This window comes from Lissotriton vulgaris, chromosome 10 (assembly GCF_964263255.1).
Source record: "Lissotriton vulgaris chromosome 10, aLisVul1.2, whole genome shotgun sequence".
In the NCBI taxonomy this organism is placed as follows: domain Eukaryota; kingdom Metazoa; phylum Chordata; class Amphibia; order Caudata; family Salamandridae; genus Lissotriton; species Lissotriton vulgaris.
In genome coordinates, this window is record NC_141698.1 from 9,185,875 (window position 1) to 9,202,835 (window position 16,961).

At 45.1% G+C, this 16,961-nt stretch overlaps 1 protein-coding gene across 2 annotated transcripts in view; it reads right to left on the reverse strand.

Annotated features, from left to right (window-relative positions):
* The window catches only part of FAM120C (family with sequence similarity 120 member C), a 493,040-nt gene that overhangs the window by 445,629 nt on the left and 30,450 nt on the right, over positions 1-16,961 (reverse strand). For both annotated transcript variants that reach the window (XM_086940173.1, XM_086940172.1), the window contains exons 2-4: positions 4,558-4,804; positions 4,261-4,343; positions 3,801-3,929 (exon numbers count right to left, since the gene is read on the reverse strand). In XM_086940173.1, the coding sequence (XP_086796299.1) occupies positions 3,801-3,929; positions 4,261-4,343; positions 4,558-4,804 (459 nt within the window). The remainder of the gene's footprint in view (positions 1-3,800; positions 3,930-4,260; positions 4,344-4,557; positions 4,805-16,961) is intronic.

Here is a 16,961-nt window from a genome sequence, read left to right on the forward strand (position 1 = left end):
TAGGTCTACAGACATGTCAGACAATACGCAGATCATCAACAACATGGTAAAAACAGCGTAAGCAGAAACATACAATCATAATGAATGTGCATACCTGGATGGTGGGATGTAGGAAGGCTCACCTCACTGAAAGAGATGGCGTAGCACCGCCTGGCCCACTGCCGCATCCTTCTGAAGCTCTATATCCAGGCAGTAGTGCCTGGAGAAAGTGTGCGGAGACTTCCAGGTCACCGCCCGGCATATGTCCAAGATTGGCACTCCAGCGAATAGCGCCGCTGACGTGGACATCGCCCTTGTGGAATGAGCAGTAACACGATCAGTCAAAGGCCGTCCGGCCTGGTCGTGGCAGAATGCAATCGCCGAGGAGATCCATCTGGAGATACTCTGTTTCGTAAGAGGCAGGCCCGTTCTTGGGCTGCTGTATGCCACGAACAGTTGTGTAGACTTTCTGAGATCCTTGGTTTTATCCAAGTAGAACTTTAGGCATCGTTTGAGATCCAAAGAATGCAGCGCCCTTTCCGCCGCCGTGGAAGGGTTCGCAAAGAAGGACTTAAGGACAATCGGTTCATTGAGATGAAAGTCCGAAGGCACCTTAGGTATAAATTTAGGGTTCGGTCTCAGCACCACCCTGTCCTGTCTGAATTGCAGATATGGTTCCTGAATGGACCATGCTTGTAGCTCGCTAACTCTCCTGGCCGATGTCAGAGCGAGCAAGAGCGCCGTTTTTCAAGAGAGGTGTTTGATAGACGCCCGATGAATGGGTTCAAACGGATGTCTCATGAGCTGGTTGAGTACCAGATTCAGTTGCCAGGTCGGAGGGACCTTCCGAAGCCTCGGAAAGGATCTGTAGAGCCCCTTCAGGAATTGCTTGACCAGCCTACTTGACCACAGGGAAGGCCCTGTAAAAGTTCTGGTGAACCTAGAGATCGCTGCCAGGTGAACCTTAATGGAAGCGTGTGCTAGTCCTGACTGTGCCAGATGTAGGAGGTATGGCAGTATCTGTTCAGGGGCGACTTCAAGCGGCCGCAGGCCCTGGCCCGAACACCAAATGCAGAACCGTTTCCACTTGAGGGAGTAGGTTTTGTTCGTACTACCTGCCCTCGCTTTCGCCAGAACCTCCCTGCAGTCCTGCGGGATATCTAGGTCACAGAACTCTCTGTGCTCAGGAGCCAGGCCGATAACTTGAGCGAGTGGAGGCTCGGGTGCTGTACCTGTCCGTTGGACATCGTTATGAGGTTCGGGTGCTGCCTCAGGCGAATCGGAGGCCTGATGGAGAGGCGAAGCAGATCCGAGAACCAGTGTTGTCTCTGCCAGAACGGAGCAATCAGGATCAGGGTGCAAGGCTTCGCTTTCATCTTCCGGAGGAGCCTCGGGATCATCGGAAACGGAGGAAAAGCGTAAGCAAACACGTTGAACCAACCGATGGAAAAAGCATTTCACAGTGACCCCTGTTGGGGATGCCAGCTTGCGTAGCTTGGGCATTTGGCGTTCCCCCTGGTGGCGAACAGGTCGATTTTCGGGACACCCCACTGAGAGAAGATGTGAGCCAGAGTGTCGTCGTTCATTTCCCACTCGTGGGAGAAGGATGTCTGTCTGCTGAGGGCGTCCGCGATGGTATTGTCCTTTCCGGGAACATATTCCGCTTTATAAAGATCCATCAAGGTGGTCTCTGATAATGATCCCCAAATGAACCCAAAGAAAGGTAGCCGCCAATGGTGGGAACTGTGTGCTCTAGTCTGCACCACTGAATCTTCTGGGGAGGTATTAGGTTCAGTTTCCTTTGAGTCTAGGGTCACCCACCTTCACTTTGGTCCTTTAGGGCTCTCTACAGATGTACCCTTGGCACACTGTTTGCCTATATGTGAGTTTGAACTAACAAGCAACATCATTATTCTGATATGGCAGGCACAGCACAATATTGTACTGTTTTGACAGCCCTCTACCACTTCAGTCTTTGAAGTGAGGGGCGGATGATTCAGCCCCCCTCCTCTTCCTCCCCCCTTCCCACCATTGGCTACCTTTCTTTGGGTTCATTTGGGGATCATTATCAGAGACCACTTTGATGGATCTTTATAAATAGACATCAGCTCGGTCGACTATTTCGCGCTTGCAAACACTTGCGCTATGGTTAAATAAAGCACCTTTATTTTTGACCTAATTTAAACTACAAAGATGGCCGTAATGATGTCATCTTGTAGTTCTTGGGTGAACTACAACACAGTGGATTGTGACATCACTCTGTAGTTCAATCGAATCCCGCGAGAGTACGTGATACTCCGCCCCTATCTCCTTTATAAGCTTCCTGTGGGCAGCCTTTTTTGCCTCCCACGAAGCTCGGGTCCTGCAATGAGACAACGCCGGACAGGTTAGTGGCTCATTAGGATTTATTTTTGGCCTTTTTTCTTTTGGGGTGGCATAGACTGGTTCACCTATGTTTCTGGGATATGAGACCAGGCTTGGTCTGTCAAACTTTTGCTAGCCCAGATCTAAACCTGCTACAGTTTAGCTCCATCCTATTGAGGACACTCATATTTAGAAGAAAGCTTTTTACATTAAGTGATGGATCTTGGGAACCTGGGACTTTTATGGGCTCTGTGACTTATTCCACCCTTAGGATTTTTTGTGGCTCTGTGAAGCTTGACTGTTATAGGGGCTATATTATGTATTGGAGGGAGAGATAGAGTAGTACTGTCCACCCTTCCGTTCATTACCCCTTCCTTGCCTTCACAGAGCGGGGCCTCCTTTTTCCTGAGCTGGGTTCCAGGAGAGGTGAGGTACACTCCCTGTACTATTCAGGTGAGTAACATTAGTAAAATTAATTGGCTTACTTAGTAGAAGCCAGTGCCAGGTCTTTCCTGTTTTGATAGGACTTACTACAATTTATTTCTTGTTTCTTGTTAACAGATGTAAGAGACACCGTTTGGAACAGAGGAACACGATTTTGGACTATTTATGTATATCCTTTAAAGATTGTCGTTACGTTCACTCTATGTATGCAGTAGCTAATGTTTAGAACTCTGGCCCTGAAGAAAGCCATGGGATCTTTTCCCTACCGGCTGAAACATGTTGGCCTTGTAAATGCAGTTATATGTTTAGACTGCTTCCTCTGCATTGTTCTTGTTTGTTTGAGGGAAAGGACAAATTACATTAGAGTTTTTCGCCTATTGATCCTTTTACCCCTTGTTTTTAACTCACACATCTTTTGATTTTTGCACTGCACTCGATCCCATCTTTATCATTTGTTCATGGGTACCTTAGCGATTGATGGTGCGACCCAATTGAGTAAGGGCGATGGATGGGTCTCATTGATCAAGAGACATACCACCCCATTTTTGGATGACCAAATGAGAACACTTGATCTACATACCTATTTGATGGGAATCCAACACATCTCTGTACGGGTCTTACCAACAATCTCAGTAGGTCCTTCGACAGGTTTGTCCTGGCACACATTCTGATATAGAGACTTATATAGCTCTATCAGCGCCTAACTCACTTATGTAGGAGTTTTGCAGCAGCTCGGAGTACTTGAAGCTCCGTTATAGACCCACGGTTCTTTTTGTTGTTAGGATCTTTTAACAATACCCACATCACCTAAGACTGCAATCAGCGTGGAGCACATTGCTGAAGTACAGCTCATAACAGACATGCAGAAGAAGAATCTTTCATCCGTCACTGAAGCTTCCCAGCTACCTGTTAACACACTATGGGACCAGGGCACGTCTGATGTAACCCCCACCTATGTTCAACCAAACCAGAGTTCAAGTAAACAATTTGAGAAGTCTGTGGGACAGTCTCACCTGAGAGTGTTTAAAGACATCCTTTCCCACCATATCAAGGTTTGATGGATCTCGGATTGAAGCCACATACTCTGACACAGCCTTGATCACAACATCGCAGGGCGGAAGGACTAGCTGATGAGCACGCACCTATAAAAGAGCAAAGAGACATAAAATACAAAGCAAGTTAAAGAAGACTCCCATAATTCCTAAAATAACCTCCCTCAGAGGTCTGGGTGTTGAGGGCTTGATTGACTGGAGAGGTAGTCTTCTTTGGGTGTGTGCATACAAGTGTGAGTGAGGATTTTTCACATTTCAGAAAACAAGACATTCTTTTGTCTAAAGCATAATTTAGCAGTGGAAAATGACAGGGAAATGGATCAGGTAAAAACAGAGTTCCGCTCAATATAGTGGAAATGGGTGAACGGAGAAGAGAGCGTCAGGGCAACAAAACTCTGCATAGAAAAGGAACAGGCATCACCTTCAGTGAGGCCAAAGGGTGATCTGGTCCGAGCAGGCTCCAGTGAAAAGCAGCTAGGTCTTCATCTGGAAGAATGTGATTGCCTGAAATAAATAAAAGTTTATTTGTACATTTCCCATGTGCAGCCTTCCAAAGAACCATCTCAAAGCAGTACACAATGCTTTTTAAATGTAAGCGCCTCGTTTTAGCAACGCAACCAGTCCCAGTGTTGAGTAATATGAAACAGGCAACCAGCCTCCAATGGGAAGCACAAATGGAATGCAGATCTACCTCCATCACTAACTTGTCTATATTTACCAAGAAGGGCTGCAAAAAGAGGAAAGTGAGCAAGCTTCAGGCCCAGCTGTTTGGCAACCTCTTGCATGAGAAACTGATTGGTTGTAAGATTTTTCCCGTTCCAGCTGAGTTTCAAAGCATGAGAACTGTAGTAGGAAGGTATGTTGCAGAGGGCATATTCGGAGTCGTGGGCAATTAAACCATGAAAGCCGTTCTCTCTGTAGAAGGCAACCACTTCAAGGTGATGGTCTTCAAGGGTCTGGAACACCTAGAGAAGAATGGGAGAAAGAAGACCCTTAGCAGGAATCAAAAAACCCCAGAAGGCCACAAACCAAGAATCTGCCTTAACCCTTTCGCTGCGGCGGCTATACCGCTGCAGCGCTAAGTGGGCGGGGCGGCCGCATGCTGGTGCCAGAACCGCTCCGTCACCAGCCGCGGTTGAGCTGTGCTGGTGACGGAGCGGTTCCGTCATGACCCGCCCCGCTCATTAAAACTGCCGCGCAGGCGCGAAATCAGCGCCGCGCAGGCGCGGCGGCCGGGCCATGACGGAACCGCTCCTTCATCAGCACAGCCAAACCGTAGCTGATGATGGAGCGGTTCCGTCATCAGCAGGGGAGGGGTTAAAGGCCGTCTTGATCAATTTACTAAACATTGGATTTTAATGTCACCTCACGCACACAGACCAACAGTAGCAACTTATCTAATTTATACTTGCAATCTCAAACAAACCTGTACTGCAACACTTCAACGCTACCTACTTACCTATCTCAGTACTGGTCAGCAAACTATACTGACAATCTACTTATCTATTATAAATTTGAGATCCAAAAAAGGGGATCTTTTCCGAATCCAGAGGGTTCAGAGGTCCCTTCACAACTGAAGGGGGTATGGGGGATACATTGAAAATACGAGTATCCCACATTGAAAATACGAGTATCCCACCTAAGACACCTAAGACCACAGGTGTGGTCCTTAGAAGAACAGAGGGAAAAAGGGGTGGTAAACCTGAGTGGGCACAGTGGCTCCGTGCAACTAGTGCAGTGAAGGAAAAGAATATATATATATTTATATATATATATATATATATATATATATATATACACACACACACACACACACACACTGAAAAAACCATAGGTTTCAGTTTCAGGCCTTATATAGTTAGGAATTAACATATAAAAAACCATTGAAATTGCTCCTATATAGTTAGTTGGACTAACTATATTTGGCGCACCCGCAATCCACTGATGATGTCACATATTACATCATTCATGACATGGTCAGTGACATCACTGATGACATCTCAAATGACATCACTGATGACATCACTGATGACATCTCATTTGACATCACTGATGACATCATCCAGTGACTGTTTTTCTGTAAAGTTTAAATATGTTTTACATATTGAAAAATGAGTGGATGTATAAGTGTCTGGATGAAGGATTTATTAGGTGCGTGACTGACTGTATGAGTGAGTGATTAAACGTGTCTTACTGAATGCATAGGTTAGTGACTAAACTGTGAATGTGTGCATCAGTAGGTCTGTTGTTGTGTAAGCTGCTGCATGTGTTGATCATTAGCTATATGACTGGCTATATGGGTTATTGATTGGTTGCCCAAGTATTTGTATGGGAGACTGAGTGTGTGTGTGGCTGGCTGGGAGGTGTGTGACTGTGCAGATCAATGTGTACTTGTATCAGTGATTGTATAAGAGAGTAAGTATGTGTTAGTATATGTTTGAATAAGTAAGGTGTTGTGTGTATAACTATATAGATGAGGAAATGGAAGTGTGATTGATTCTTTACATGACTGACTAGGTGTGTGAGTAACTCCATGGATGAGTGGCAGTGTGTGAGTGTCTGCATAGGTGTATGAGTGCATATGATAGTGTTGCATTGATGAGTGACTGTATGTATGAGTGATTGTATGGGTGAATGAGGGATGTGTGTGTAGACCTAGGAATCAGTGAGTGCCTATGTAGTAACTGGTATTGGTGTGTCAATGGTTTCAAGAATGGTAGTCTGTATTTAACACTGGGTGTATCAAAGGTTATATTAGAGTGTGAGGCGGTGCATCGTATTATCACATGAATGATGTAATCAGTGATGTCAAATGAGATGTCATCAGTGATGTCAAATGAGATGTCATCAGTGATGTCATCAGTGATGTCACTGACCATGTCATGAATGATGTAATATGTGACATCATCAACAGTGGATTGCGGGTGCGCCAAATATAGTTAGTCCAACTAACTATATAGGAGCAATTTCAATGGTTTTTTATATGTTAATTCCTAACTATATAAGGCCTGAAACCTATGGTTTTTTCAGTGAATTTTCAAGGTTTTTTAAATGCTAATTCCTAACTATATAAGGCCTAAAACCTATGGTTTTTTTCAGTGAATTTCAAAGGTTTTTTAAATGCTAATTCCGAACTAAATAAGGCCTGAAACCTATGGTTTTTTCAGTGAATTTGTAAGGTTTTTAAAATGCTAATTCTATTGGCGGATAACGTTTTAATATGTTAATATCCTTGTGGGACCAAAAAAATTGAGACAAATCACGGCAGACGTGTTTCAGCAGAACACCCTTTGACTGGGCCTACATACAATTAATGGTGGCTTATTTTCCATATGTATAGGTTAAAACTCCATTCTTCATTTCCATGACTCCCAGCTACTAGAACGCCAGCACAATCATTATCCTGGGAGCCATTTTCCAACCATCATCCGGCAATACATCTGAGTGCATGATTACTCCGTGAGTTCACATTGGATCAACTAAGGATTTCAATACCCCACATTATCATGAACTCAAGTCCAGTTTTCACTGAACGCGGGCGAGCGCAGCGAGCGAGCACCAACCACCCAGCGCCACCCCAGCACCACTCAGCGCCACCCCAGCGCCACTCAGCGCCACCCCAGCGCCACTCAGCGCCACCCTAGCGCCACTCAGCGCCTCCCCCCCACCACTCAGCGCCTCCCCATCACCACTCAGCGCCTCCCCAGCACTTTTCCCGTGGACATACATTTATGCATGGAAATGCCCCACACCGTACGCACTAGGGCACAAGTTAAAGTTACTTCAGTTAACTATTAGGGGTGATTTTCAGTGGGCTTTTTAGGTTTAAAAATGTTTCGTTTCATTGGACATTTTCACCTAACTGTAGCATCACTAACGGGTTTTTTTTCTCGGTGAATGTAAACTTTTTTTTCAACGTAAAGTAAGAAGTTATTACCGCACCAAACTGCAACTTCACTCTAACCTTTCTTTTGTTCAGTGAATTTCTGAGGGTTTTGTATTTTTACATAAAGGAACTATATAAAGGGGTTTATTTTCATTCAGGCAGACCTACTGGCTTTGTCAAAGGGTAGGAATACCAAAACATAACAAGCATTGGCATAGCCAATAGGTCTCGCTTTTGGGACCTTATAAGTATTTAGTTTTGCAGCACAATATCCTTGGTGCAACAACATCAGCTGTTGCATGGCTAAACCTTCTACCTTATAAGTGTTTAGCCATGCAACAGTTGATGTTGTTACACCAACAATATTGTGCTGAGCATAACTAAATACTTATAAGGTCCCAAAAGCGAGACCTATTGGCAATGCCAATGCTTGTTTCTCTGCCTGTTTTACTGATCACACTGAAAGTTTCACGGAAGGAGCTGGCGTAGATAAGACTTTTTGTGGGGGAAAGTTTCAATAAGGTTTGTCAAATGCCACCAAATGTATTAAACAACCCAAAAAAATAAAACAATTTCCTATAGGAAAGTGGTCCCAACCCTACCCAGTGGCAACTGCCACTCAGATATATGAAATATATATATAAAGAGAGAATGTGTATTTGAAGGGGTGGGGGTTTTCGGGAGGATGTACAGTGGAAGCCGTAAACAAATTAATATATTAATCTATTAAGGTACAACTTAGCTTTGGATGGAGCCAGAAAAGTAAGTCAAGTGATTTTGATGGTGCAAGTGAATGAGGTGGCGAAACAATAGCATAACATCCTTTGGCAATGTAGCATTTATGGTGCTCACACTTCATTAAAGTTTTTAGACCGCTTGTTGTTTTTCCAAATCAAGTCACTCTATGCTGCACCTACTCCTGCCTTTTCGACTCCATCCATACGTGTTAATGAAAAGTAACAAGCGGTAATTTCACAAACTGAGGCGACCAACACATGAGACACCTCTATTATGTCTTCTGGGCTGGAAATCAGACCCATCAGAGCTCCGGAAGCAGACGCCCAACTCGCTTGTAAATGACCGAAAGAGAGGGCATCGCCACGACGACTGCGGAGGTGTATGCCAATAGTGCTGCTTTTTCGCCATGTGGTTACTCCAACTCAGACCGATGCGGCACCGTAGAGAGGTTTAGTGCGCATATAACGCAAATGTGAGGCTGAAGGAGCACTTCCGCTCAGCCGGGTAATTACTTCCTGCAGCTCACTAGATTTGTTTCTTCTCCATTCGGTGACCGTGTTTTCTTGGGAGAGTCAGAGTTTGTAACCAATGTCAGGTTTGAGGGGCTAGTCACCGGAGCACCTCCAATAACCGGTATTTAGATTGTCAATAATCATGTCTCGTCCTTTCCAGTAGCCTTTGCTTACTCTCGTTTAGTCTAGGGAAGTCGGTTAAGAGACGAAAGCAGAGAAGAGGTAAGGTAATTTTTCATTTTTATGCATCTGTTAGTAGGCGGGGTATATTAGGGAAGGGCTCAGTTTCCGGAATCTCCCACCAAATTCCGTGGGTTTGCTTTTATGGCCAAAATGTGAACATTTAAGTGCTTAATGACAAATGTGCTCCCTAGGCGTTTGTAAAGATGAGGGATTGGACTGACAATCACCCGTTCGGTTATCCTGAAACCTCAAATTGCTGAAAATTGGAAATTGGACAGGAACAGATTGCAATTTAAGGTAGCTGGATAGGAGGAGAAGCTTACGGTACTCGAGCAAAAAGTTCTGTGTTTTTTTAGCAGCTTTCTGGGTGTAACCATGGTAAGATGGCTTAGACGGTCAATGCTTTAAGAGACGTAGCCGTGAAAGTGATCGATAGTGATACGGCCGCGCGGCCGTGAGACGCGCTCTGTGGTGGGGAGGAGACAACAAAGGAAAGGCAGATGGCAGCGCTTGCACGCGCACGAGCACTCAAGCTTGTAGCCAGCAAGCAAAAGGCTGGGTAGCACTTTTGAGATCCCCTTTACTAAAAGTCGAGCAAACTGTTCTAGGCTCGACCTAAACAGCAGACCTACTGGCTTAATCATGGGGTCAGCACATCAACATATATAAATCAGAACTACTGCCTTTGTCAAAAAAAAAAATCACTGGTGATGCCCGTCCTCTTTAGGGTACCACACAAACAAAATAAGCCAACCAATACCTCGCAGGGCAATTGGGCGCTTCTCTCAAGAGAAATAAACATATAATAAGCCAAGTTAATGCAATTTTTATATTCGCCATAATGTCATGCGTTTCTTTTATAAAAATTCTGGGTGTCCTGGTCCCACCTTGGGCACCCACACCTTTTGATATTGTTGGGGACTGGGACGCCAGCTTGAAGGCCGGCACTCATACTTTTAAAACATTGGCTTCAATTAAGTGCATTAAGTGAGTGGAAATCTGGGCAGCAGCAGGGCAAGGGAAGTATGGACTCTCATATTTGTAGAACCTGCAGGGGCCTATGCCAGATACCAATGCTCAGCCAGAGCGAAGTTCGTTAATTGGAAGTACCATGAGTCTTGCTCGGAAAATGTTGAGCCTGTTCTCCCTGCTAAGTGCAATTTGAAATAAGAATGCATCGTCATTCCTTAATAAGATTTTGCAAATGGGGCAGCATAGCTGCTTACTTGGACAGTGTCTTTTTTGAGAAACACTAGGTCTGTTTCTTCAGGGTGTTTTTTTTATGCCTGAATAAGAGAACGTGGTGGCAGCTAAAGTAGCCATGTTAACTTTTAAATCTTTGGCCACCTGTTTTTGGTACTGATACCAAGGGTTACCCAGCTTGGCGTAAATCTTCTGAAGGGCTTTCTTTAAGGTATAAGGTTTGGCTTGCTATGTGGAGTAATATTTAAGAACAGACGCCTTACATTCACAATCTTGCCCAGTTAAGCTAAACTCCAGGCAGAGAGCGAGCGGCGGATGTATTGTGGCAGATGGAAGCGTCTTCTGTCGGCGATGCATTGTAATGTATCCAGTTAAGAATAACATTTCCTGTGGTAAACATGGTGACCATAAGAGACTTGGGGCCCGATGTAGGTAATTCTAATTTACCACTTCTAAAATACTGAATCATACCGATTCGGTATTTAAGAAGTGGTAAATTAGAGGGGGAGAAATGTAGGTAATTCTGCATCGGTAAATACCGAATCTGTAAGATTCGGTATTTACCGATTCTGTAAATACCGAATCGGTATCCCCCATTGATTCCTATGGGCCTTGAAGCCCATAGGAATCAATGTGGAATACCGAATCGGTATTTACCGATTCGGTAATTACCTATTCTTGCAAGGGTGCAGGGGGTGTCACTTTGACACCCTCTAGCACCCCAATTACAGGCTTGTGTGCCATGTGGCACACATACATGCCCTAAGGGCATGTCTGTGTGTCACATGGCACAGGTGTGCATGCACACCTGGATTCGGTATTTTACCACCCAATTGGATTGGGTGGTAAAATACCGATTCTGTAAGGCCTGTGGGACTCAGAAGAGTCCCACCTACATCTGCAAGTTACCGATTCGGTAAAAATACCGATTCGGTATTTTACCGATTCAGTAAATTTACCGCATCCGTAAATTTACTGAATTGGTACAATAGGGCCCCTACATCACAAATGACCATTTACCGGTCGGTAAATGGCCACCTAAGTTCTGGCCCTTGGTATTAGCTTTCCACATACAACTCAAGTAATGGCATCAACTGATAGTCAATAGAGCTAGAAAATTAATTAGGGTAAGGCAAATAGGACTCTAACAGACTTTCTAGTGAAATGCTGAGGATTACGAGATGATTCGGTGCCCTAACCCATCTGTTCTTGTATCTCCAGAGAGTCTTTACCCTGTGTTTTAGCGACACGGTCTATCAGTTAATTGTCTACATAATTACTGTTCAGCATGGCGAGGGATTTGAATACCCTTTTTAGTATGATCAAGGATGAGCAAATTATCAACGTATTGGATTATTGGCAGTCTGTATGGGCCAATCCACGGTGGGATGGTATTTGCCTTTGCTGGTGTGCGGCCTATGTCTTCAGTAGAGAGGTTAAACATCATAGAAGCTAACATATACCCTTTTTTTAAACCCCGATTGTTGCATTTTGGTTTGTGACTAAGTCCTCCTTACTGGTCTTAATAAGGACCCATGTGTCGGAATAAAGTGATGGTTGCTCCGCGTAAAGATGGCGCAATTCCCCAATCCACAAATTTAATCCGAGTTCGATGAATTCCACTGAGGGCTGCCAAATAGTCTACAAAACATGCAAAGAGGAGTGGCTGAGAGGGCAAAAAAGCATGGTGCACCAGACAAGACAAGGCAACAATGTTGTCGAAAGTAGAGAAGAGTCAACTGAATCCTGTCTGATAAAAGGGAATATCTTAGCCCCAAACCTCCAGTTCTTGCAATAAAATGTTTGCATAAGCTTTTGCTTCAACATCCAACAAGACAATTAAGTGAAAATTGCTTGGGATATAGCTGTTCCCTTTGTAGTTTGGATTGAGGACAAACCTCTCAGCCAGCTGCTAGGAGGTCGTTGTGGTGGTTTCTTGGAGAGTAACGCTTGTTTAGTGGTGCAAAATATACATTCTGCTCAGTCAAGAGCTTTCATGGTGTTACCCACTCGGCTACAGATCTGACAGACTCTATGCACGATTAGTTGCTCTTACAGCTTCCCCTCCAGATACAATCGCTCTTCACTCCTAATATGTTTAAATCTGTTCTCCGTTTATATGAAGATCCACAGAGAACAGACTTCAGCCTGTCCCATTGAACACCAATAGATATGCCTTTTACATTAGTGTTCTTCACGAAATTCATTACTGAATCTTTGGCATCTCTGGAATGGGTCCCATGATAGGTGGCGATGTAATTTCCACGCCTCAGTCGAGCAGCCCCTAAATGACAACAAAACACGAGCATAGTGAGACAGCAATATAAGGCCTTTTTTGTCATCCACAACACTGTGTTGCAGAACCTTCCCGGCCAGCAAATAGCCCAGTCTACTACAAGAGTGGTGTGCAGCAGAGTGAAGTAATGAATCTAGTGTCCAGGTTCAATAACCTCCATAAATCTGTCTAGCCCATAATTTGCATCCAATCTTTGAAGCAACAACACACCATCACCCATCCTTTCACTTTAAGGTGTCCATCACTCTGTTCTGGGCTCACCAATCACTGTTTCCCCTTTCACTATTTCCATTATGTTGGGTCTCGCAATGACATTATTTTGAGCAACTGACATTGTAAATGTCATTGGTTTTTTACCCCTTCGTGAAGCATTAATCAAATGGTGTAATGCAAAATGGCAATAGCTCACTTTGTTGTAACTGCGAAATCTATTGCATTGCATTTGTACTAGTGTGAGTTTTGTATTGTAAATGGTACTGGCTTTTATCAATGTGATTTTTTTTAATCACAATCTAATGCATAAAAAATGTTAATACCCACTCATTTTGGAATAAGGACCGAGTGGATATTACATATACCCATGTTTTGTTACTATGACTGCAGGACACTGCAAAGCGCCAGAAAAAATCACTTTCAAATAATGACCCTGACCCTTGAACCCATACATACTGTCAAAAGATCAATGATACACACAAATCGTGTTAAATTAGAGGCCTGAAATTAGATTTTGCACGCAGCTTCACCGAAGTGGGAAATAAATCATCACACTAGATGTCAGTGCATTACTGAGCACTCTTTTCAGATTTCGACAACATATTCCAGAGATGTTAGGTATCATGAAGCTATGCCTGGGATTGAAACGTTTGTGATTTAATCAGGTGTGTCGGTTTACAGCCATTAGCTCAGAGATAGGCTGCGAGATTAGATTGCTTATGTTACCGGCTGCAGCAGGAATTAAAATGCCTGGCGGTGAAACTGATGGTACAAAAATGCCGCATACAAATGCCACATAACCGGGCATTCCGACTTTTATCCTTCTGGAGCCTATCACTATTAAACATAGTCGTGTAGATCAGTGTATAAACAATGTTACAATAAAGACAACAAGGGGTGGATTCACAGATCATCCATACAGGTAGGCAGTATAGTTGAAGAGTACTTGGTCTGAACCAGCACAAACTCTGAATTTAAAATGTAACCCAATGGATTGGGGCGCTCTATAATAATAAGAACGGATTTGAAACCAAATGAACCCTTTTTGCACCATTAGAATAATTAAAGTCTGGGGGAAAATCAATATGCCCCAATCTATACCTTGAAATCTGCACGCAGTTCTTTGACATTTTATAGCTCAAAGTATACTGTAAACCACTGACCTATTGACATTACACTCCTTTTGTGATCCGATGGTATACGTTCTTTGCAGCCTCGGCGCTGCTTACCATGAATAAAAACTTCTGAGTCAAAACTCCTACTACACAAGACTCCGATCTCGCCAGGAAGAACGTTAATCACCGGAGTTTTCTTGCATTTTAATTGTTTCTAAAAATGTAGATGTTCGCGGCAGCAAAAGCCCGCGGGCCCCCAAATTAAAGTAAATCCACGGACTGGTCAATCTTTCATCTCCCAACCGGTTTTTGAATGAAGTCACATAGGAATAGAATAGCACCAATATTTAGCAGCACACGGCTAAATCATATTTGCAATATGCCATCAAATTTAAGTGAATGCAGCATCAGTGCATCATCGCCCTTCTTTCCTTCCACCTTCCTTCTCTCACTTCATAAGCCCTGCTTCATCTTCTTTATCTTGCCCTAAGTGTGGCCCTGTTTATTTTTCTCCCCTTCCCCACACCATGTTTACCTGAACTGTATGCAGCTTACCTTGCGTCGACCAGAAAATCTCGCATTGCTCTGATCCTTATACTTTCGCTTAGCTTATCCGTGAAACAAGTGTTTCTGCTCCAGATTACACGGCATAACCTTGAGTGTTCACCACTAGTCAAAGCCCCCCATTGGTGCTCAGCATGGGGTACTGTGAGGAGCTCTGATGCCTCCCGTTGCTTCTTGCGTTCTGCACAAGGCTTTCCTGCACCCGTCCCTACTATGCCCACAAAGCACGGAGCCCTTTGCCTGTGCAGGCTCAATTTTGGAAAAGGTGATGGACAGAGTTTCTGAATGATGCAGAATACTCATACCCAGTCAAGAGATCAGGGCTTGATCCATCACCGTTTTTTAGCTCACTGCACCATCCCAGCTTCAGAACCTGGCTATATGCAAATTAGTCTGTTCCTGTCCCAGTGCATGATGGGAACAGGGCAAACCAAACTACCAAGCCAATTCTTATACTGGGAAGGAGACAAGCTACCGGGGACCGGTTTCTGGCATTTCAGCCGTCTTCGGCCCGGCTTGCTTGAATCCTGATGGTGCAATGAGCTAGGGACTCACGTCTGAGTATACCCTCCCACACATAGTGTGGATAAAATCAATTTTGGAAAAGGTGATGGACAGAGTTTCTGAATGATGCAGAATACTCCTACCCAGTCAAGAGATCAGGGCTTGATCCATCACCGTTTTTTAGCTCACTGCACCATCCCAGCTTCAGAACCTGGCTATATGCAAATTAGTCTGTTCCTGTCCCAGTGCATGATGGGAACAGGGCAAACCTGTGCAGGCTCAAACCAGCCAGCGCCTGTGACGGAGTAGTAGTCTATTTGAGCTAGTGGGACCGTCCCCACTGACCCCATCAATGTATCAATGCCAGCTGTTCCGGCAGTTTCGGATCCACATCAAGATGACATATAAGCCACACAGTCTTTGATATTTTTAGCACTACAGACCAATGCGCCGCTCGCAGCCCCGTCCGAGCTGCGCTCGTATTCTGCAGACTAACCGTGGCTGTAATGCGCCCCCACGGTCCATTACTGTTAACGGATTAACGGCCTGTGCTCACCTCGCGATAACCGTTTTCACCCAATTGTAAACAAGGTAGGGGTCCTGAGATAATCATTCTCTGCCGCGTTGAGCCCCAAATAATGCCAAGCTGGATTCTACCCATTTGAAATCTAGAGCCTCCTGGTAAATCTCGTGCTTTAGCAACTCTTCCAGTGCCCGAAAAACTATACCCGGTAAGCCAAAGCATTAACCCATGGCTACACTGTGCTCCCGTGACCTACGTTGTTAACCAGAACCTTGCTGTTGTGCTTACCTTCACCACATGATGTCCAGAGACATTGTCCTCAACCATTTCGGGGGCACCAGCGCCCGCGCCGACCTACAATGCAGCGGCTGGCCATCCTAAGTTAATGCTGCCATGCTCTACTGAGCACTGCCGTACTAGCTGCAGGGGCTGGTAAGTTCCAAGTTGTGAGATCATGAGCCTTCTGTCCATCCATCCTCCCAGATCACATGAAATGGCCAGCGCCCGCACCGACCTACAATGCAGCGGCTAGCCATCCTAAGTTAATGCTGCCATGCTCTACTGTGCACTGCCGTACTCGCTGCAGGAGCTGGTAAGTTCCAAGTTGTGAGATCATGAGCCTTCTGTCCATCCATCCTCCCAGATCACATGAAATGGCCATTCTTCAGATTCCTCACTGACACTCATCTCTCCTGAGTTCGCAACCATGCCGCTGCCTGCACCTATTGCTGCCTCTCCTCCTGCCCGCTTTTGCATCCGGCTCAGTGGTGCTCCCCCCAGCTGATTCTTTTTTGCCGCAACCAGGGCATTGCGCTCACAGACTGCACTGACCGCACCTCGCAAACCACGAGAAAGTACAAAATGCAAGGGCGACGGAATACTTTTAAAAACAAGCAAGGCCAAAAGTATACAAAATGGTTACCAACCGAGGGGCCTGGTGCCTGGTGCCTGACTCTGCATCGTGGCACTCTCTATGATGGGCTCCAGGCCTCGGGTCAGGCGCGCCTCCCAGCCCTGCCGGGCACACCTCTGCACCTAGCAGTCCCAAGGCTGCTCGGCGATGTCCCCGAGACCTGCATCCTTTTTTCCTGCGCCGCATGCTGGAACAGTCACGTGGACTTGTGTGGCGTGGGGGCTGGTGCCTGGAGGTATGGCAGATGGCATGTAATGATGGAGGCTTTTTCTGTTTACAACTCACAGAAAGTTGGTAACAAGCGGTCGGAAACATGATCCAGCAGTACACTCCTCCTGAAGATAAGAAAGTGCTTCATGACAGCCGTGAAGCAGACAATCCAGTCCGGATGGGCTGGACGAAAAGGGGAAAGGGCATCAACCAAAAAGGCTCAGTTACAACCCTAGGCCAACGTTTTACATAAACGATGATG